General features: G+C 46.4%; 1 protein-coding gene across 6 annotated transcripts in view; it reads right to left on the bottom strand.

The window, feature by feature from the left end:
- Window positions 1-22,395, bottom strand: part of PASK (PAS domain containing serine/threonine kinase) — a 2,072,978-nt gene that overhangs the window by 1,089,179 nt on the left and 961,404 nt on the right. For all 6 annotated transcript variants that reach the window (XM_069618098.1, XM_069618099.1, XM_069618096.1 and 3 more), the window contains one exon: window positions 13,922-14,075. In XM_069618098.1, coding sequence (XP_069474199.1) covers window positions 13,922-14,075 — 154 coding nt within the window. The remainder of the gene's footprint in view (window positions 1-13,921; window positions 14,076-22,395) is intronic.

The raw sequence follows: 22,395 nt of genomic DNA on the forward strand, positions 1-22,395 counted from the left end.
CAAAAAGGGGTTAACAGGAGTAAGATAGAAAGGATGAGGTTAGTAATGGGTGAAGCAAGGGGAAACAAAAGAGTGAATGAAAGCAGAAAAAAGAATGCAAGAATTGAGGACATGAAAAGGTAAGTGCAAGAAATGGGGCAGTAAGAAAGAACAAATGTAAAGCAACTGCCCCATAGAAAGAAAGCAGAAAGACTGAAGGGTGATGTACAATAGTGGACTGAAAGAAAAACTAAAGGGAGTGGAAGAAAAAGAATGAGAAAGAGCAATACCGGCCAGAAAGAAGTGGGAGGAAGGGAGGTGTTAACAGGGATGAGAGAAAGGTGATAGTATGCCAGAGGTGGAGGTAAGAAGGAATGGGATAGATCAAAGATAAAAGGTGCATCAAGTCAAGTGAAGGAGCAGAATGGGAAAGACAGGGACAAGAAAAGATGCGAAGGAGTTGTAAGGGAGACTGGGCAGGAAAGAGGCATAAGTGGGAAATGAGAAAATGGGAGTAAACGGTGAGAGTAAAATTGGGAGAGATAGCAGAGAGCCAGTGATGGGTTGTGTGACAAGTGGTAGCTGCAAGACAAAGTTTGGTGATAATGATGTAGGAAGTATATGATAGGAGGGGAAGCGGCTAGAGTGAGATATTTAAAGATGGGAAGAAAGGAGGGTAAACAGAAAAAAGTTGGAGAGAAGGTTAGAAAAGCATGTGTGAGAAGCAAGATTGAAAAGAGTGAAAGAAAGGAGAATGAGAACATATAGAATTATAGAGAGTAGAAAAAAAAAAGACGGGGGGCGTGAGAAGGTAGGGACCAGTTGAGCGAAGAGATGAGAAGGCAAGAACTGAACATGGTGAAGGGAAAGAACTTGACACCTTATGGCATGAGGCACCCATTTCCACAATTAATTTGTTACTTAAGTCGAGTGCCTCTGTGTTTTGCAGGCCACATTTTTCAAACAAGCCGCTGTGGTCTCAATCATTTTGTAATGCACAGTGAAGTCTTGGAAAGCGGTCGCCTCAGTTTGGATCAAGGGTGTCTGCCTCGTAGTTCACATCAACTAGATATATGCCTGGACAAGCTGTATCTTATCTATTTGGGTGCTGGTGGTCCTAGCAAGTTTCAGAACCCTGCCCTATCTGACAATTTCTCATATTTAGGTTATTTCAGTGGGGTTCCCGGAACATTTTCTGATGTACCATGAAGTATTTTCTTGTGGGATTAAAGATGGCAGTGGAATCAACATATGCCAAACTGGATTCATCCTTGTCAACCAGCATGTGTTTGACTAAAATGAGAAATATAGGACATTTTCCAGGTCTCATACATTACACTGCACTACATAAAAAGCCTCTCATATTACGGTTTAATTGAGTGCATTATTTTTTAAGTCTAATGTTGAAAATTTGTGGGGTGAGAATCAAAGGCTGAACTGTCCCTCCGATTACATATGGCATTACTTGTAGACTGTCGTCCTATCCTAACCAAGGGGTCATCTAAACGATATTCTGCAGTGTTTGGTGGCTGAGGCATCTGGCTAGGACTTGGCCCTTGATCGAGTGACAGGTCTGCCTACACATTTGTTTTTGCTAGCCCGCAGGTCTTTTGGCCGGTAGCTGTGGAAGGTCCACCTGCCTTTATATGCATGCCTGAGTTTGGAGAGGCATATTGGTCTTGGCCATGGCATTGGGGAGTAGTTGCACAGCAGGGTAAGATTTGAAGTCAATGGGGTAAGCTGTACATACGTAGGAGGTACATTTTTGATTTCTGCCCTTGCCACCATATCGACTAGAAACTGGCCTGCATTCCACACATGTGCAATTCACCAATAAGTCTATAGGTGAGGCTTGTCATTTCAGCGTGCTTGTCACTCATGGGTGTGGTGGGAGTGGTAACCTGCTCTTTTCAAGTGGAACACCATACCATCAGACTAGCCTACCCCAAAAAATGACAGGTGCTCTCCATCAGACAGTATGCACATGGTGGAGAATTAAGAGCCAGAAAGAGGGCGATCAAGGATTATTATAATGGTTTGCATATTCTAAGAGTTATTCAGGTACAGCATGCTGCATGGATAGTGTTGATATAGAACTACTTCTGAAACAATGTGGGAAATCAGGCAATGGACTATCATTCAGTGCCGGTTTGCAGTAATGGAGGGTGAGCATGTTGGTTATTTGTAAATGTAAAGCAGCCTCCATCTAGACAGTGTGCATTAATAGACTTGACTCGTTTTGCTACCAATAGCTGGTTGCATCTTGCCATAAACGCCTCTTTGAAAGGGGCGAACACAGCCACACTAACATAACAGCATCATCCCTGTTCATGCACAGAAACTAAAATAACATACATTAATGCCCGTGTGCTCCTGAAATTGTTAAGATATTTAACAGCCACACATAGCAGGTCGCGGTGATCGGAGGGGCACGCCGCTTAATCCCTCTTGATATATTTACCCATTTTTTTCTGCTATAGGTAAGCATCTTTTACTTTAATCAGGTATTTCTCGAATTTCTGGTTTTTGTCACTCGTTTTCAATTCTGAGAAGTATGGTACGCTTTGTTTATTCAAGGGATATGCTTTTGGGGTTGAATACCAATACGGGGGCTTTTTCATTACGTACACTTTCGAAAAATCGAATGATGGGAATTGAAAAGCCTAAATTGGAAAGTAAACACACCATTTCATCCCTTAATACTCAGTTGTGAATATCAGCAGGACTGTTAAACAACAGATCAGCCGTTGCTCATGCTACAGTAATTTGTCTCTTAATTGATTTTCATAGACTGGATGTGTTGTTTATCACTGAGACATAGTTTACAGATACTTCCCACTCAATTTTTCATAATTTGATGCCAGAAGGCTATGCCATTCAATATATTATTAGGACAAGTAAAGTTGACGGAGGGATAGCAGTTCTCTATCGCTCACATCTGAAATTTTATTATCCCAAAACCTTAAACTGGGATAATGTCTCTGAGATTGGATCTATGTCTTTTTCCTTATCCCCAAATTTCTCAGTCCTTATTATTTTGGCATACATACCCTTTGGGTCAGCAGTGTCATTTTTGGAGGGCCTGGACAATTTCCTTATTTCAATAGGTAGCAAATATAAGGAACTGTTGTGCATTGGGGATTTTAACATCTGGCTAGAGGACGTTACAAAATCGGACTCAAAGCAACTAGATGAAATTCTAACTCAACATGAGGTTGTAACATTAACCCACACCTCATCTCATAATGGGATATTGCCTCGATCTTGTACTGGCAAGAGGAAAATGGATCAGTTTGGGTGATATGTTCCCCATCCACTGGACCAGCCACTTCCTTAGGGTATTTCATATTAAAAGCTTAACAATATGAGGACTCTACTCAAGCCTTGGCTGGTACCAGATGTATGTGAAAGAAAAAAGATTTGGCTAATATACCCGGGATAGATCTGAGCACAGTATTGGGTAAGTGTACTCCGCTAAATGACTGATGCTCTATTTCAAGAAGGTACGCAAATCATGAGCAACATCTGTACCAAATATGCTTCCTTACAAAATATTGCCATCAAAAAGCCCTCAAAAATATGGTTTACTAGAGATCTTTTTGAATTGTTGAATTGAGAAAAAAAACATCAATGGTTTCGCACTAAGTCTAGTGTACATTCGTTGGCGGCAAGCAAAGACTTGACTACTTATAAAAAAAGCGGTGTTCACTGCTAAATCAAAGTTTTTATCAAACAAAATCACAACAGCATTGAATAGTCCAAGAATTATTCAAGACAATTGCTGATTTTGTTAACCCGAATAAATATGCACCAGTGAAAGCTTCTTCTGTGTTGCATGCTAATGGCCTAAACAACTTTTTTAGAGGTAAAATTGTGAAAATTCAAGACAACATTAGGCTTAATAGAGTTTCAGACTTAGCCCTCTAACTAAAGGCCTTGAGCCTAGTTAATGAAAAATCTAATGATTCGAATATGATGCCGATAGATACAGCTCAGTTTAGTTTAAAACAAGTTTCAGAGGAAGATATCACTGTCCTGAACTGAAACCCACCAATGATTCTTTTTTCCCAATCCCTGCCTTAGTTGCTAAACGACTTTCATTGGAACTCACCCCCTTTATGACCAAGTTTGTCAATGTGTCACTTACCCAGGGTTTTCCTCCTGATGCTCTGAAACTTTTGGTTGTTTTACTGCTTCTGAAAAAAGTCAGTCTGGACCTCGAGGACTATAATAACTACCGGCCAATTGCGGGCCCTCCCTGGCCGGGCAACATTTTGGAAAAAGTGGTTACTAAACAATTGCAGGACCATGTTGAGGACCATGGCCTCCTTCACCCTCCACAATACGGCTTTCGTCCCTTACATGGGACAGACGGCATTGATGGCAGTTGCAGGCTGGGGATGCAGGTAAACTCTCCCTGCTTGTAATGCTCGATTTGTCCGCCGCGTTTGACGCGGTGGACCATGGTATTTTGCTGGATCGTATGCAAATTTTTGTGAAGGTGGACCCTGGTGCGTTACTATGGTTCACATCCTTTCTTACTGGCAGGCAACAACGTGTCCAGGTTGGTGGCTTTCTTTCCAATATTCTTCTTCAGTGCTGTGGTGTACCACAGGGATCGGCACTCTCTATACTCCTTGTTAATATCCATCTCCGTGCCCTTATGAATATCCTTGAGAAAAATCATCTCAGATTTCATTCGTATGCTGACAACACCCAGCTTTACATCAGGCTTGATGTTGTGGAGGAAGCCTTTGCCCTGGTTAGTAAGTGTTTGGAAGAAATTGGTACGTGGATGGAAAAGAATTGGCTACAGCTTAATCCAAAAAAGAAAACAGAGGTGATTCCACTTTGTCCTAAGCATCTCTTGTAAGAAATAAATGTCCTCCCCAAGCCCAGTTTCTGGGTACCATCATTAAGTATTCTTCTAACGTAAAGAATCTTGGCTGTATTTGGCAGAGTAACCTTGGTTGCAATGCCCAGGTCTCTGACAAAGTTCAATCAGTTTTTTACAACATCTGCCTTTTGCGTCAAGCACTACCCTATGTACCAACTACTGATGTTGCTGTGGTGGTTGGAGCCGTAATCAATTCCAATCTAGACTATTGCAATGGACTTTTGGCTCGAGGACCGACCAACCAACCAGATTCATTGCCTCCAAAAGGCTCAAAATGCAGGTGTAAGACTGGTCTTTGTTGCAACCAAAAACACCCGTACTTCTGGTATCCGCCAATCACTGCATTGGTTGGCGGTGGACGATCGGATAAAATTTTAATTTGGGTGCTTGGTTTACAAATGCCTGAATGGGCTGGAACCGGCATATTTGATCAAGAAACTGAAGCAATACCAACCAACCAGAGCCCTTAGATCTAAAGATCAATTTTGTCGTCTTGTTATTCTGAGGACAAGCTACAGATCAAGAGGTGACCTATGTTGCTCAGTGGCTGGAATCAGACTATGGAACAGTCTTCCGTTGAGCCTGAGACAGGTAACTTCCCTGCTGAAATGTAGAGCAGGCTTAAAGACTTACCTATTTAAATAAGTCTGATGATTGCATAGCTTTGTTTTTAAGTTCTTTGTCATCTGTTCTCAGTATGATTATGTATTCTTGCTATAAATGTTACCATCTGCGCCAGGATACGATTAAGTTTGTTGTGTGCGCGCTACAAATACTTCAAAATTTAAAAAAAATTCATAGCATAAGTGGCACGCTATTTATGGTAGAAGAACAAGTTACTTCTTACCTGGTAACGTTCTTTCAATGGGATGTTCCTCCGACGTATTCCTTATCTTGATAGATCATCCCCAGCTTGCTGGCCTAAAAAAAATGTTTTCAGTAGAGGGCGCTGTGCGTCGATGTCCCTCGAGCCGATGTCCCTCGACAGCCTCTGTATCGGCACCGTCATCATGCGTATAAATAGACTTGCGCAGCGTCCGTTGCTCAGTTCCTTTTGACGTTAACAGTTGTTTTACATGAATTGGTTAGTGACCCAGAAGGAGCGTAAGCTGTAACCACAAGGGAAGTTTTACTGAGGGGATGGATGGGAGGGGCGATAAGGACTACGTCGGAGGAACATCCCATCGAAAGAACGTTACCAGGTAAGAAGTAACTTGTTCTTCGAAGGGATTGTGTCCTCTGACGTATTCCTGATTGTTAGGCAGAAACCTGTGCAGTTCCGTAAGGGACCACTGCAAAAGATTTAAGACTACAGGTGTTTGGCAGTAAACCCACTTGGTAGCAGTCTGTACCACCCAGATTTACCTGGTAGCTGTGGCTGAGCAGTCAGACTTCTCTCAAGAAGAGTTAGGCAGTATATAGAGTATACACAATAGGTACAGAGATACAGTAGCACAAGCAAACACTGACCAAAGCTTTGGTGTAAAAAGTATATAATTATTTATTTAAAGACACACTAGCACAAAGAGAAAAGTAAAATCAGCACACAGTCACTATTATATATATATACAACCCTAATCACTTAGACAAGTCTTAATGAGAAACACCACTTATTTTCAGACAAAGGTGAGCGCTTAACATAAGATGGCACTCTAATAAGTTATTAAAAAGGGAGGGAAAAAGGCAGAGTTATGGAAGCACACAAATTTCAATACTTTTAAAAGAACCACAGTAAGGCAGGATAGGCAGAGTTCTACTGGAGAGCAAGGAAGTTCAAATGCCAGGCCCACTCTTAGAGAGAGCAAACGAAATGTGTCCAGGATCACACAGTGGGGTTATGCCCAAAGAGTCTTTGTAAATAGTTCACAAAAGGTTGAGATCAAGTCAGGAAAAGTTAGTTAACAGGCCCCAGGCTAACCCAGGTTAGAAAGTCGAGGATTTACTGTCACCCCGAACGATCTGTCGCAAGGGAAGCCAGGCGGGACACACTCCCTGAAATGGGAAGAAAGCTGCAGCGGGGGCAGTTGTTCCTGGCAGCGGGTGCAAGTCATTGTTTCGTCCAGAGAAAGAGGCGGTCTCGCCGTGGAGGAAAGATCAAGGTCGTTGCACTGCCAGGGAAGAAACCAGCCGCAGAGTTTCCCGGTTACAAGGTACTACCCTTTTTCTTCGCGGTAATGGTAAACCGTGGTATTCCGGTTTCCGGGGTGCTTGGCACGGGCAAGGCGGCCATGAGATGGTCCAGGAAGGTGAAAAGACGGGCAAACTGGTTATCCCCACGAGTCAAAGGAAGAAGACTCTCCGGGCTGGAGATCTCCTCTCTCGTCGGGAAAAGTGGTGAGACGGTTCAGCAGGGCTCCACCGGTGGATTCGTCGTTGCAGGCCGGCTCGGCTTCTCCCTCCTCGGATTCTTTAGGTCCTGTGGCGACTTCTGAAGTTCCAGTCCCCAAAGCCCTGCTTTTATGCAGAAAACCCTCATTCATTCAGCCTAGCTGTCACTCAAACATGCTAAGTGGTGAGCCGGGCGGCTCACCTCTTGGGCCAATCACACAAGAGTGCGACTTGAGTTGCCGAGGCAACTCAGTCCAGGGTGCCTAAACCGCCTCCCACACCCCCTGTAGTACCCAGACCGAGTGGCACCACTTTTGGAGGCTTCTGTGGAGAAGCCTGCCAAAATGTGGAACAAAGGGCTCGACTTGGGTTGGAGTCACAGAAGCGAACACAAATGCCATTTTGGAACCAAGTTTCGGCAAAAAAATACCAACCGGTGAATTTATATTAATTTAATAAACCGGCGGTATGTTCGAGGCTATTTTAAAAAGTGGTAGCCTCGAACAATGGGAAAATCCCATAGGAATATATTCGTGGTCTAATATGAAAAGTAGTATCCACTGCCACCAGCCAAAACTCGGTCAGGGGGGACTGGACAGTGCTCCCTTGGACAACAGACCCCGGGGCAATCGAATTGCCCCGACCAGTACGTCCACAATAGGATGGTTTGTACTGTTTCTGTTCACAATTTGAGACTTGTAAAGCCAATGGTGACTTTACATGCCCTGGGAGACAGTAGTCAGTCCCAGGGTATGGAGTCTATGTTTGGGGGTCACTACGACACCCCTGGGTTACGGCACAGAGGGTGCTGGGTAACCCACATATCAAAACAAATGAAGCCCTATGGAGTAAAAGACCCCATAGCCCATAAAACGCATTCAAAGTCAAAGGAACACCTCAAATCATGTCTAAGAGTGGGAGTAAAAGAGTCTCACTCTTAGCAGGGGAAACAAACCCCAAAAATCCAGCCAAGCCGCTGGGGGACTCACTAGGTTTGGGAAATTAGCCTTTACAGAGATTTCTCCCTAACACCCCTCTTTGGAGGGCCGAAGAGGCTGCGATACCCCTGGTTGAATGAGCCCTAAGATTTTGAGGAGGCTCTTTCCCTGCCAGTTTGTAACATTCCAGAATGGCTAAAATGATCCATCTGGAAATGGTTTGTTTTGTTATCGGTAATCCCAATTTGAGCCCTGAGTAACCTATGAACAGTTGGTCTGCTTGCCTAATCCTTGCAAGTCTGCTGATGTAAAAGCTCAAAGCCCGCCTGGGGGCCAGCCTATGCAGCCTTTCTTCCTCTTTCCCCGGATGGGGAGGGGGATAAAATGAAGGCAAGGTAATCTTCTGAGTGATGTGGAATTCGGGACCACCTTTGGGAGAAAATTAGGCTTCACTTGTAGGACAACTTTATCTTTATGAAAAAATGTATGAGGGGGTTTACAAGATAGAGCCTGTAATTCGCTCACCCTCCTAGGAGATCTCAATGTCACTAATAAGACAGTTTTAAGGGTGAGAAACCTTAGTGAACAAGAATGGAGTGGTTCAAAAGGAGTACCCATCAGGAAATGTAAGACTAAATTTAAGTCCCATAAGGGAACTTGAAATGGTCTTGGAGGATAGACATTGGTTAATCCCTTCAGAAATTGTATTACTAAGGGTAACTTGAAATACGATGGTTCCTCTGCAGTGCGCTTGAAGATCGATGGCGCTGCAAGATAGCCCTTGATAATGCCAAACTGAAGGCCCAAATTTGCCAAATAGAGTAGAAAAGATAACACCGTTGGAGTACCACATGAAAAGGGGTCGATATTCTCTTCTCTACACCAGCTGCAAAATTTGTTCCAACGGCAGCGGTATAAAGTCTTTGTTGCTGGCCTTCTTGCCGAAAGCAACACCTCCATGACGTCATTTGGGCGGTCCCAAACCTTGTATCTCAACCTTTCATATACCAAGCGTAAAGGTTGAGGGTTCTGATGTCTGGATGGAGAACCTGACCTCCCTTCTGCGAGAGAAGATTCTCCTTGAGTGGAAGACGAATTGGAGGGCAGATGGACATGTCCAGAAGGTCCGGGTACCACGTTCTCCTGGCCCAGTCCGGGGCAATTAGGATCATGGCTTTCTGGAACCTTCTCAACCTCCTGATCATTTGAGGAATGACAGGGACTGGAGTAAAGGCGTACAGAAGTGTAAACTCCCTGTCCACAACGAACACGTCCCCTAGAGCTCCTCTCAGGGAAAATACCCTTGAACAAAACTGATCGCACTTCCTGTTGATGCTGGTGGTGAAGAGATCCACTTGAGGGGTTCCCCAAAGGGTCTGTTGAAGGACTTCCTGAGCTAGTTCCCACTTGTGGGAGACTGTACTCTGTCTGCTCAGAGCGTCCGCTGTCAAGTTTTTCTCTCCGGCTAAGTGAACTGCCGACGAGAGATTCCTTCTTGGATTGCCCAAAACCAGAGCTGCATCGCCTCTCTGCACAGCGGCAGTGATCCTACGCCTCCTCTTTTGTTGAGGTAGTGCATGGCCACTGTATTGTCCGTAATTATCAGGACATTTTTCCCTTGTACAGATGGCAGAAAAGCCTTCAGCGCTAGTCTAATTGCTCTCATCTCTAACAGGTTGATATGTAGTCTGGACTCCGATGGAGACCAACGACCGCTGATAGTCAAGTCGTTGGTATGGGCTCCCCACCTAGCAGGCCCACCACTGAAGGTCTCGAGCCACCTTGTCCGGAACCTGAAGGAGGTCCGTCATTCTCCCTGAGAATTGCGACCACTCAGTTCTCAGTGCCCACTGAAGAGATCTCATTCTCAGGCGAGCCTCTGGCACAAGGAAGATGCAGGATGCCATGAGGCCTAGCAACCTCAAAAAGTCGAAGGCTGGGAGACGTTGGGCATTTTGAAACTTGGTGACCATCTGCAGAATATCTTGGGCTCTCACCTCTGGTGGCAAGGCTTTTCCCAGGGAAGTGTCCAGGACCGCTCCAATGAACTGGAGTCTCTGATGGTATCATCTGTGACTTCTTTAAATTGAGGGAGAAGCCCAGTTTGTGAAGGAAGTGGCAGACATAATCAAGCTGGATCTAAGCTTGTTCCGGAGATACAGCTCTGATCAGCCAATCGTCCTGGTAGGGGTAGATGTGAATCCCTTCCCTCCTTAGACTTACAGCCACTACCGATATTAGCTTGGTGAAGACCCTCGGGGTGGAGGTCAGCCCAAATGGCAGAACTCGAAATTGATAATGAGAGTCGCCAATTGCGAACCTCAGGTATTTCCTGTGTTTGAGATGGATTGGCACAAGGAAATAAGCATCCTGAAGATCCAGAGATACCAGCCAGTCCTGGAGCTGGAGTGCCTGAAGGATCTGAGAAAGAGTTACCATCTTGAACTTGTCCTTCCTGAGGAACTTGTTCAATTCTCCGAAGTCCAAGATAGGTCTCAGTCCTCCGTCCTTCTTCGGTATTAGGAAGTAGGGGGGAGTACCAGCCCTTGTTCCTCTCCGCTACAGGTACCGGTTCTATGGCACCTTTCACCAGCAGGTCTACAATTTCCTGCAAGAGGAGCGGATCTGGAACTTTCCGAGAGCTGTTCCCCGGTGGATGACTGAGGAATGCGTAGAAAAGGCAGGCAGTAACCTTGGGCAACTATCTCCAATGCCCACACATCTGACGTAATAGCCTGCCATTCCGAAAGATGTTGAGTTAGCCTGCCCCCTACAGGTGTCTTGTGAGGAGAGTCCTAAGAGAGATTTAGAGGCGGCTGATGCAGGTGCCGATGTTAATGAGGTACCTGCTGCTGCTCCGGCTTTTGTATTTTTACCCCGTCCACCTCAGGTGAATATTTTTTGACCTCTTTGAACAGACTGTCCTCTGCGCTTTCCGAATGCGGAATAAAAGCTAAAGGACTTACCTCTCCAAGAGGTTCCTGAGGGGCGATATGGCGTTTGGCGGATTGCAGCACCCAGGGATTTTGCTGCTGCTTTGGATGTCTAACTTTTCTAGGCTGTCATCCGCCATCTTACCAAACAAAGAAGAGCCGTCAAAGGGCATATTTAAAAGTCTGGCTTGTACATCTGGAGCAAACCCAGACTTTCGCAACCACGCAAATCTGCGTGTTGTAGTACTTGCCGCCATGGTCCTACTGACGCTGTCAGCAGAATCAATGCCAGTTAATGATATTTAGAAATGCTTCCCTTTCTTCTCCCTCTGGGAGGCAGTCAGCCGCTGATGAAGCACACTGCCAAAGTGTATGGCTGACCCTTGCGAGCGTACAAGTATCGTTAATAGATTTCAACGCCATGCTACATGCAGAAAAAACTTTCTTAGCCATAGTATTGCATCTTTTGTCATCCCTGTCCTGTGGAACAATAGGGTATGCCGATCTACTGCCTGATGCAGTTGCTGCTTGCACAACCAGACTCTCTGGAGTTGGATGTTTAGACAAACATTCCGGGTCACTAGTAGATACCCTAGATTTGGCTGATAACTTTTTCTTAACCGCCGGGATAACCTCAGGAGTTTCCCAGTTAGCCAACATTTTTCTTTGTAATGCAGCGTGAAATGGACCCACAGGATCCTCCTGTGGGCCTTTGACTAAGATGTCTGTAAGGTCATCCTGTTGGAATGCAGGTGAAGGTGTAGACCAACCCATGAATTCTATAATATTTCCCATTAAAATTCTGTAAGGGGTCTCAGCATGTTCCCCTGGGTGTGGTTTGGAAAATTCTATTTCTGGGGAAGTATCTAACCCACTTGCCTCATGTAGGGATTCTCTAAGGTCCTTCCACCTATTTTCCTCAGGGTAAATTCCTCTGGTTCTGGTGTTGCAGATCTCTTTCTTGATCTGAATCCTGATCTGAATCCTCCCCTTCCTAATAGATTGAAGACAATGGTCTGAAAAGATCAGACCTTGGAAATGGCTTAAATCCCATTTCCAGAGCAGAAGGGGCTAAATTTGTCGTAATCGGTTGGGGAAAACGTCAACGTCGTCGACGCAGACGTTGAAGGCTTTGAAAACACTGAAAAAGGCGTTGAGAAGATTGGGAGTGGCCTCGAAGAACTCGAGATGATCGGGATCCTACTCGAGGTTGTCGAAAACCTCGAAGTCATGATAGAGGCTCTGGGTATGACCACTGACTGAGGTAGTGACGGCCGTGGGTTTGCTCTTTTTCAGCATCGGCGTTGAAGACGGAGTCGATTCGATCGACCTATGCATCGATGAGCCCTTCGGTAATGGCGTCGATGACGCAGATTTATGCATCGAAGGGACCTTCGACGATGGCGTCAATGGCACAGTGCCTTTTCTCGAGGGTTCATGACGCTCTCGAGTAGTTTCTTTCGCCGGGTGCAACGACTCGCGGCGGTTAGATTTTTCGGGTCTTTCACCCAGGGTATCACCCTCAGCTGTCTTCGAGGGGGTCGAGGCCGCTTTCTCGAAGACGCTAAGCATCCTTTTACGGAATTCCTCCCACTCAGCCTGAGAGCTATGTTTTGTGGGGCAGGTGACTCTTTCCGGAGAAAAAGAAGACGACGAGGAAGGGGATCTTCAACGTCTCTTGCTTGAATGCTTGGATTTCGAAGAGTGGTGGGAGCTGCTTCGAGACCTAGGTTTCCTGTGTCGGCGAGGAGACGGATGTCTCGACTCTGCCGAGGAAACTTTCGAAGGAGTTTTAACTGTCTTACCTCTCTCAAGCTTCCCCTTACGCTCCTTCAAGGCTTTCGCCGTCATGGACATGCAGTCCTCGCACTCCGAACACTGGTGCTCCGATCCCAGGCACCACAAACAGATCCTGTGAGGATCTGTCCACAACATTTTCTTTCCACAGTCTCGACATTTTTTGAAGCCGGACCGTGGAGTCGTAGGTTCGGATGAGGAAGCAATTGAGTAAGAGTTGGTTTATTCGAGGAATGATGAAGAATATATTCTCTGAATAACGAACTGAGCAACGCGATTCCAAGGCCCACGAAGTGCAGAAAAACAGAACTGCGCAACGTACACTGCGCAAGTCTATTTATACATATAATGACGTTGGCGCCGATACGGAGGCTGTCGGGGGACATCGGCTCGAGGGACATTGACGCGCAGCGCCCTTTACTGAAAAGAAAACTCTGAGGCCAGCAAGCTGGAGATGATCTATCAAGATAAGGAATACGTCGGAGGACACAATCCCTTCGAAATCACCATTCTTATTCGCGATGTACATTTCTTCCAGCAGATGCAGTGGAGGCTTGTTCTAGACATTGGGACAAAAACATGGAACACTAACTTCCAAGATGGATTACTACATTTTGGGGAGTTACACAAGCATCCCGAGGAACACATATTCCCCACCGGGAAATTTACTTTTAAGGTTTTGTGCTATTCAGAGTTGTTGGCATGCTATATTTTGTGCATCTGAAAGGTTTAGAGTGGCCATGGCAAACACTTGATCGCTTACCCCATACATCAGGCAACATCTACTTTCTCCATATATACTTAAGGCTTTCCCCAAATGTCTTTTGGACATTAGCACAGGTGTGCAATGTTTTCAATTAGGCCCCATCAGCAATTCTTAGTGAAAACCTACACCTCTTAGAATCCAGAGCAATGATTACATGCAGCCAGAAATGGAAAATAAGAGTAAAAGCTTTGGAAGCTACCAATGTTTCTGTGAATTGCAATTGAGTTTCCCACTTGATAGAGGCTGCTAGTGAACAATATTGAAGGATGCATGGATAACGTACCCATTGGCAGAAGATGTAAAAACAGCAGATGCCAGGGTTAAAATGACATCATCCTCACTTTTCCGCTGACATGTCATAGGAGCAGAGCTACTACTCTCTGGCTTTTTAGCCTCAATGTCCACCAGATTTCCATCACATAGATCTGCATTCTGACCTAGGAAGAGAGACAATTACAAATTAGTTACAACACTCAAGCTGCTCTCAACCATTATCTATCCCTCCTCTACCTGCCCATCACCTTGTTTCCTTAATAATGTTCTCCGTTTTCTGAGCAGACTTAAGAGGGGATGGCAAGTACCTTGTTAAAAACAAAAGTTCTGATGAATACACTACACATTTCATTAAGGTTAGTAACCTGAACTGGCACTCAAATTCTGCCACTCTGTTTCTTTTAGGATTCTTGTACTTGGGAATTCCACTACACCAAATGGGGTTTTGGCAGCTAAGGAGGTTTGTCAGCATAGCTATGCCAAACGTTGCATTGGTTCTAGTGGATGTCCAACACAATGAGCATGGGACACAGAGCAAGTGGATGGTTTAGCGATTGCATTCGGAAGAATAACAATGGTGCATGACTCCCAAACGCATGAATCTCAAGAATAAGGATGCCACTGTACAGAGAGTGTCTCTAATATGTGAGCAACCTTCATCTGGCAACAGATGCCATCAAACTAGCTTTCCCTAGGTTGAAGTCACATTAGTGAATTTGTTTGAATAGCTCACACGTTCCCCTCTTCTGAGAACAGATTTTACAAAACGGGTATTCAAGGAAGACACCTGTTTATAGAACTTCAGGTATGAATGATAATTGAACAAAGGAACACAACACTGCATATTATGGCTCTGATCAGAATACCTAGAGCTTTCAAACTGGCAAGCAGACCCAACTCCTTCAAGCAAGGCTATGCCACCATCTTAATTCCAATCAAGGATATGGTTCAAACAGATTATGAGCCAGTGTAGACATAACGTCCAACCTAAACAGGATATTGTCTTAAGTGGGGAAAGGAAGTAGAAAAGTCAATCAAAACCTGTTAGGGAGAATTCTCTGTAAAGGCTAATTTCCCAAACGTAGTGAGTCCCCTAGCAGCTTTGCTGGATTTTTGGGGTTTATTATTTTCTCCTGCTAAGAGTGAGACTCTTTCTCCCACTCTTAGACATGATTTGAGGCGTTCCTTTGACTTTGTATGTGTTTTATGGGCTATGGGATCCTTTACCCCATAGGGCTTCATGTGTTTTTGGTATATGGGTTACACAGCAGCCTCCGTGCCGTAACCCAGGGGTGTCGTAGCGACCCCCAAACATAGACTCTATACCCTGGGACTGACTACTGTCTCCTAGGGCATGTAAAGTCACCATTGGCTTTACTAGTCTCAAATTGTGAACAGAACCAGTACAAACCATCCTATTGTGGAAGTACCGGTCGGGGCAATTCAATTGCCCCGGGGTCTGTTGTTCGAGGGGGCACTGTCCAGTCCCCCCCGACCGAGTTTTGGCTGGTGGCAGTGGATACTACTTTTTATATTCGACCACAAATATATTCCTATGGGATTTTCCCATTGTTCGAGGCTACCACTTTTTAAAATAGCCTCGAACATACCGCCGGTTTATTAAATTAATATAAATTCACCGTTTGTTATTTTTTGCCGAAACTTGGTTCCAAAATGGCGTTTGTGTTCGCTTCTGTGACTCCAACCCAAGTCGAGCCCTTTGTTCCACTTTTTGGCAGGCTTCTCCACAGAAGCCTCCAAAAGTGGTGCCACTCTGTCTGGGTGCCACAGGGGGTGTAGGAGGGGGTTTAGGCACCCTGGACTGAGTTGCCTCGGCAAAACAAGTCGCACTCTTGTGTGTTTGGCCCAAGTGGTGAGCCGCCCGGCTCACCACTTAGCATGTTTGAGTGACAGCTAGGCTGAATGAATGGGGGTTTTCTGCATAAAAGCAGGGCTTTGGGGACTGGAACTTCAGAAGTCGCTACAGGACCTAAAGAATCCGAGGAGGGAGAAGCCGAGCCGACCTGCAACGACGCCGCCACCGGTGGAGCCCTGCTGAACCGTCTCACCACTTTTCCCGACGACAGAGGAGATCTCCAGTCCGGAGAGTCTTCTTCCTTTGACTGGTGGGGATAACCAGTTTGCCCGTCTTTTCGCCTTCCTGGACCATCTCGTGGCCGCCTTGCCCGTGCCAAGCACCCCAGCAACCGGAATACCACGGTTTACCACTACCGCGAAGAAAAGGGTGGGTTCTTGTAACCGGGAAACTCCATGGCTGGTTTCTTCCCTGGTAGCGCAACGACCTTCAGCTTTCCTCCACGTCGAGAGCTCCTCTTCCTCTGGACGAAACACCGACTTGCAACCGTTGCCAGGAACAACTGCCCCCGCTGGAGTGTTCTTCCCACTTTCAGGTACTGTGTCCCGCCTGGCTTCCCTTGCGACAGATCATTCGGGGTGACAGTAAATCCTCGACTTTCTAACCTGGGTTAGCCTGGGAACTGTTAACTAACCTTTCCTGACTTGATCTCAATCTTTTGTGAACTTTCTGCAAAGACTCTTTGTGCATAAGCCCACTGTGTGATCCTGGACACATTTCGCTTGCTGTCTCTAAGAGTGGGCCTGGCATCTGAACTTCCTTGCTCTCCAGTAGACTTTGCCTAACCTGCCTCACTGTGGTTCTTTGAAATTTGTGTGCTTTCATAACTCTGCCTTTTACCCTCCCTTTTTATATAACTTATTAGAGTGCCATCTTATGTTTAGCGCTCACCTCTGTCTGAAAATAAGTGGTATTTCTCATTAAGACGTGTCTAATAAGTAATTAGGGTTGTATATATATTATAGTGACTGTGTGTTGAATTTACTTACCTTTGTGTGCTAGTGTAATTTACAAGTGTGTCTTTAAATAATTATATACTTTTACACCAAAGCTCTGGTCAGTGTTTGCTTGTGCTACTGTATCTCTGTACCTATTGTGTATACTCTATATACTGCCTAACTCATCTTGAGAGAAAGTCTGACTGCTCAGCCAGAGCTACCAGGTAAATCTGGGTGGTACATACTGCTACCAATTGGGTTTAATACCAACCACCTGTAGTCCAAAATCTTTTGTAGTGGTCCCTAAGGGAACTGCACAGGTTTCTACCTAACAAAACCCACTTGAAAACATTGTCATTTAGGGAAGAAAAACACATTCAGAATTTCCATTATTCTCATTTGCAGCAAGGTATGTTTCCTATAGCACAGAAGCAGGTTAACAAAACTGTGGGGCATACATGAAAATAATGGTTTCCAAAGAAGCTGCCACTAGATTAATCGACTTGCAGAGCCTAAAACACGAAAGACATATTCGCACATGGGCAAGGGTGCTCAGCCAATCAGCTGGCTGGAAGAGCCGGCAAAAATACACTGTGTACTGCCCTCTCTTGCCAGCTACCCAAGGCCCTACCCTGGGTGGAGCCATCTTGTATATGGGTAGGCAAGAAGGAGACTCTCCGTTTCCTCCCCAATCCCCCACCCCAAAGAGATCACCCCGCTTTTCAGCATCCCCTCACTCACCTGCTGGCTGGAGCTGTGTGCTCCGGTTCCAGCGATCCTCACGCCCGCAGCCACCATAGAAATGGAAAAGGGACTAAGTCCCTTTTCCCATGGCGGTGGCCATTTTCTTTTCAGGAGATTGGGCTCGCGTACTACGCGTTGCGCCAAACTCCCGGAAATGTTTTTGAACTATTTGCTTCACTTGGGCGTGCCTAGGCCCGAGCTGTGGGCCATTACCGTCCACGTACGCGTCCGACACGATTGTGCTTGCTATATTCAAGGCAATTTCCAGGTTGACTGAATTAACAACATTCTGCAGCGAGGCCAGATGGTCAGGCTTTAGAGGGAGTGTGGGCAAAGTCATCAATGGTAGGCAGTGTTGGGAAACTCACTTATACGCTAAAGCAGTTCCTGTGGCAAGGCCTTAAAGGCCAAGGTGCTGAAACAGTTTCAGTTTAAATGGGAAAATCAAAGAAGGATAGAATGGGCTATTTCTTCTGATGTTTGTGGATAAGACTGGGATACTTTGGTAGTTGAAAAACATACAGATCATCATTCAACACTAATGTAGAAGCAGGGATTCATATAGTGAAGTCCGGCTTTGTAAGATGAAGGATGTGTTCCCTTGTGGATTTCTTGTTTTCTTCTCACATGAATAAATCCACTTGCAGGAAGATACATCACAAGAACAGTCAAACTGCATTGCCATATCCTCATTTAGGGAATACTGGTGAGAAACATTGGACAGCCTGCTCAAAACTGTGAATTCATGCCATATGGGTGGTGTGAACCATTCAACTTTGGGGTGAATCCACTGCCAGAAGAGAGGATCTATCATGCTTGTCGGTAATGAACCCTAATTTGTAATCATAGTTTATTCTAGTTCTCCTTATCGCCACCAAGCAACGGATTCTTTTAACACATTTCCTGAAATGAATTTCAATCTTTTTTTCTATAAACTTTTTATTAGATTTTTAACAGTCAAGATAAACAGATCACAATAATCGTAACAACCAGCCTAGCGATACACCAGCAAATAAGACCAAAGTATGCATACAGTATTGAATCAACATAGCACCACACCTAGTGCAGTATCTAGGCTAAGCGGTACATCCCGTCCCAAGCCCCCCCCCCCCTTTACCACTCCCCCCTCAGTCGTCTCCTAAGAAGTGGATGGTTTCGAAAGCGTTCAAATGTGCAAGATAATTGGTGGAAGCGAGGTGGCCAATAGGACTGTGCATAGGCCCCCCCGTGCAAGGACATGTAGTGTTGCACCTCTCCCACACGAAAGCCCGATCCACGTTTACCCACGAGGGGGACTCAGTACAAAGGGAATCAAATGCTGTGGGCAGAGGCGGTTCCCATGAAAGACTCTACAATTTCTAGGAAGTGAGCCACTTGTGTAGGTCTAGATAAACGCTTTAGGGCACCGTGATCCATGTAGCACAATTTAGACAGGAGTGGCTCCCATGAGGCCAGAGACGGTGGGCGAGGATATTTCTATACAAGGACCAAGGATTTCCAGGCTGCAAAGAGCGCAGTGTGTATAAACCCCTGTGTAGCGCGAGCCTCGTGCCAGTTTTCCTGTTGGACCCCAAACAGTAGTTGGCCGGGCATCGGAGAGATGTCAATCCCCCTTATGTGTTTGATCCAGCAATATATATCGATGGCCAAAAACCCTTGATGTGAGGACAGGACTATCAAGTGCCCCACGGTGCTCAACCCTCCACACACTCTCGCCAACAGAGGATAGATTGTATGAGTCCCATTCTAAATAACTTGTTCGGTGTGTAGTAAAGCCGTTGGATAATTTTATATTGGATATCCCTATTTTTAATGCAGTACGAAACAGCAGGTATGGCTTGGAAAAATTAATGTATAGCACTAGGGTTGAATTTGGCCCCTAGGTCCATGGACCATAGGGACGCTAGCGTGAGGTTGGGACTGGTGTTCTTAGGGATGCTGTTGGAATAACATGTTCTTAACCTCGGGAATGAGTTCGGATTCCGACCCATCTCCACCTCTCCGACCGTCGGGGAGGCCTGTCTGGACTCAACTGTGGTATGTTTTAGAATAGTAACCATAATGGTTCTGCAATGGAGTCAGTGCCAACTCCAGCACCGGTCTAGCCTCTGCAAAAGTAATGGGTACCCCATTGTCAAACAGGTCCATGACTCTGACATGTGGCCACGTTGTGTCTTGGATGTGGGGAAGCTTCTGGTTAGTTTGGCAAGATAGGATAGCCCTGATGCTGATCCAAGAGGGCACCTGTCGAGTTAGTGCCCCTTGCTGGGACCGCATTTTGTGCCCTTGATCGAGGGTGGGCCCAATTATGGGGTGCTGTTTAATCATGTGGGGGGGGGGGGTCGCAATGGTGGGTCCCTAGGATTTGAGGCGTATATGGTTTCAGTACTGACAGTTCTGTGGGTCTCCAGCTGGCCTGGTCATCCCGATCTAGCCAGCGTTTGGCCCAGCACAACTGTGCCGACATATAATATGTTTTCCACACCGAGAGAGCCAGACCGCCGTCCAATCTGCCAGCTTGCAGAACTTTAAGTTTAATACATGCAAATTCAGATCATGCATGTCGGAACTATCCACCAAACTCTGGCGGAGGTCCAGCGCTCAATCAAACTCCTCCAGGATAAATGCGAAATCTGAGAGTTCAAACAACAAGATTTGGAAAATAGGGCCCGCCGCAACAACTTACGCATCCGAGGGGTCCGTACCTGAATCCCAGATAAAAGCCTGGCGGAATATGTGGGGGACCTTTTCCAAACCCTTCTCCCGGACCTAGAAAAGTCACAACTCCTCCTAGACCGCACAGACAGGACGCGCCCTCGCCGCGGAGTGGAATCGGACGCTCCACCAGACATCATTACCAGAGTACATTTCTTCACGACAAAAGAAGCCATTTCGGCTATCGGCCGCACCCGGGATGAAATAAGCTTTCAGGGCACCCCCATCCAAATTTACCAAGACTTATCCATCCTCACCCTCCAGAGAAGACGATATCTCTGACCCCTGGCTGTCTTTCTGCAAGACCAACAAATCCGCTATCGATGGCTCTTCCCCATGGCCTTGCAATTCTCCTACAAGGGCACCCAGAGAAGGATTAGCCACCTGGAAGACGCAGAGAAAATTATGAACACGACCCCCCTGAAGCTCGGTCACCCATGAATCCTGAGACTACTACCAACTCGGACCTCCCAAGGTCGCCCAACGCTACACCAAATTCCCGGTCCAGAGTCCTGAGGTTCAGAAGGAAGAAATAGCCTCCCAGAGGGAACCCCGTCGTCCATGAACAGCGAATCAATGCCCTGACGATCGAGGCAACGAGCCATACCCCACGCCCTATGCCCGCTTCCGAGGTACAATCCATCTAAGTCCTTGGAAGGCGATACCTACAATTTTAGCCATGTTGGCTAACAACAGTTACTCGGCCACGTTGGCCCAGGGGTGGGTGCCGGACCTACAAACCTGCCCCCCCCCACCCCCAAGTTAAACCTCTGCCACCCCGTTGGAAGCCGGAGCAAAAACTTAAATGGCAGGGAAGTACGCCACCACAGAACCCACAAGATGCCGGCTGACGCTACACGTTTCCCGCCCCCCCTCCGGACACAACAAAACCCTTGATTCTCGCCCCAGATCACTCCACCCTGAAATTCGTCTCACTGAATGTTAGAGGACTAAACTCCCCAGCCAAACGCAAGCCGATATTGCAAAAACTTCAAGACGAAAATGCTGCGGTGGCCATGGTGCAGGAAACGCACTTATTGCCAGCCGAGCGCTTACGCTCCCGCCTCTTCCTGAAACAGTTCTGCACATCTGGGAACTCCAAGAAAGGGGGCACTGCCATTCTCTTTAGGAAGGGGTTGGACCCCCAGATACTGGACATGAAACTCTGCCCGGATGGCCGATTTGTTGCTGTGAAATGCCTGCTACTCGGACAGCTATACTCCATTGTATCAATATACGCTCCGAACACTGCCCAAGCTGCCTTTTACGATGCCATGTGCTCTACCCTCCCCTCCTTCGTGGAGGGCCAAGTTATCATTGACGGCGACTTCAACGGAGTTCCGGATCGCACAAAAGACAAATCCCACCCTTCATCACCCGGAGACTTCACCTCAGCCCTAGCACTCCTACAGCTATTCAGAACGTTGGAGGTGGTAGACGCATTAAGGGTTCTCCACCCCTCAGAAAAAGACTTTTCATTCTACTCCTACGTTTCATAGAACATTCTCTAGAATTGACCTATCGGTGCCCCCCCCCCCCAGATTCTTTCGTTCACCAATGACGTTTCCCAAGGCCCACGGATTCTGTCGAACCACGGCCCGGTGACTTTGGAAATCCGGATTCAGGAACCCCCCCCCCGCCCTGCCCAATGTAGATGGACACTTTATGATCCAATCTTCAACGAAATTCCGCTTAGGGACTCGAATGCAACCACGATCAAGAACTTTTTCCAGGAAAACGCTACAGCAGACACTTCTCCCGCCAACACCTGGGATGCCATGAAAGCGGTCATACGTGGGGGAACTGATAGCTCAAGGAGTAGCTTTTCCACAAAGCTAGGTGTCAAACCCGCCTGGCCCTCAAAGACGACCTCCGGAAAGCGGAGCAAACCCATAAAGAAAAAGGATGGTCTCTGTGAACCCAACATGCCTTTCGCACAGCACAGAAAAAGATCGAAGCCCACTACGCCGAACACACAATTCTATTATGCCAAAAACAATAAAACAAACAAATTATTGGTAGCTGTCATGATGCCTACCCCCGGGGACCCAGACCAAGTCCAGCAACCCCGGAAGCAGGCATCAAGTTATCCCAAGCAAGCACAACAACCCCTGCTAGGGGCTATTTGGGTCCAGTCCTGGCGCCTATGGCGCCAGGCTCATATGGCGCCAGGCTCATATGGCGCCAGGCTCATATGGAGAGTCAGTCCTG

This window comes from Ambystoma mexicanum, chromosome 10 (assembly GCF_040938575.1).
Source record: "Ambystoma mexicanum isolate Mex_15411 chromosome 10, UKY_AmexF1_1, whole genome shotgun sequence".
NCBI lineage: Eukaryota > Metazoa > Chordata > Amphibia > Caudata > Ambystomatidae > Ambystoma > Ambystoma mexicanum.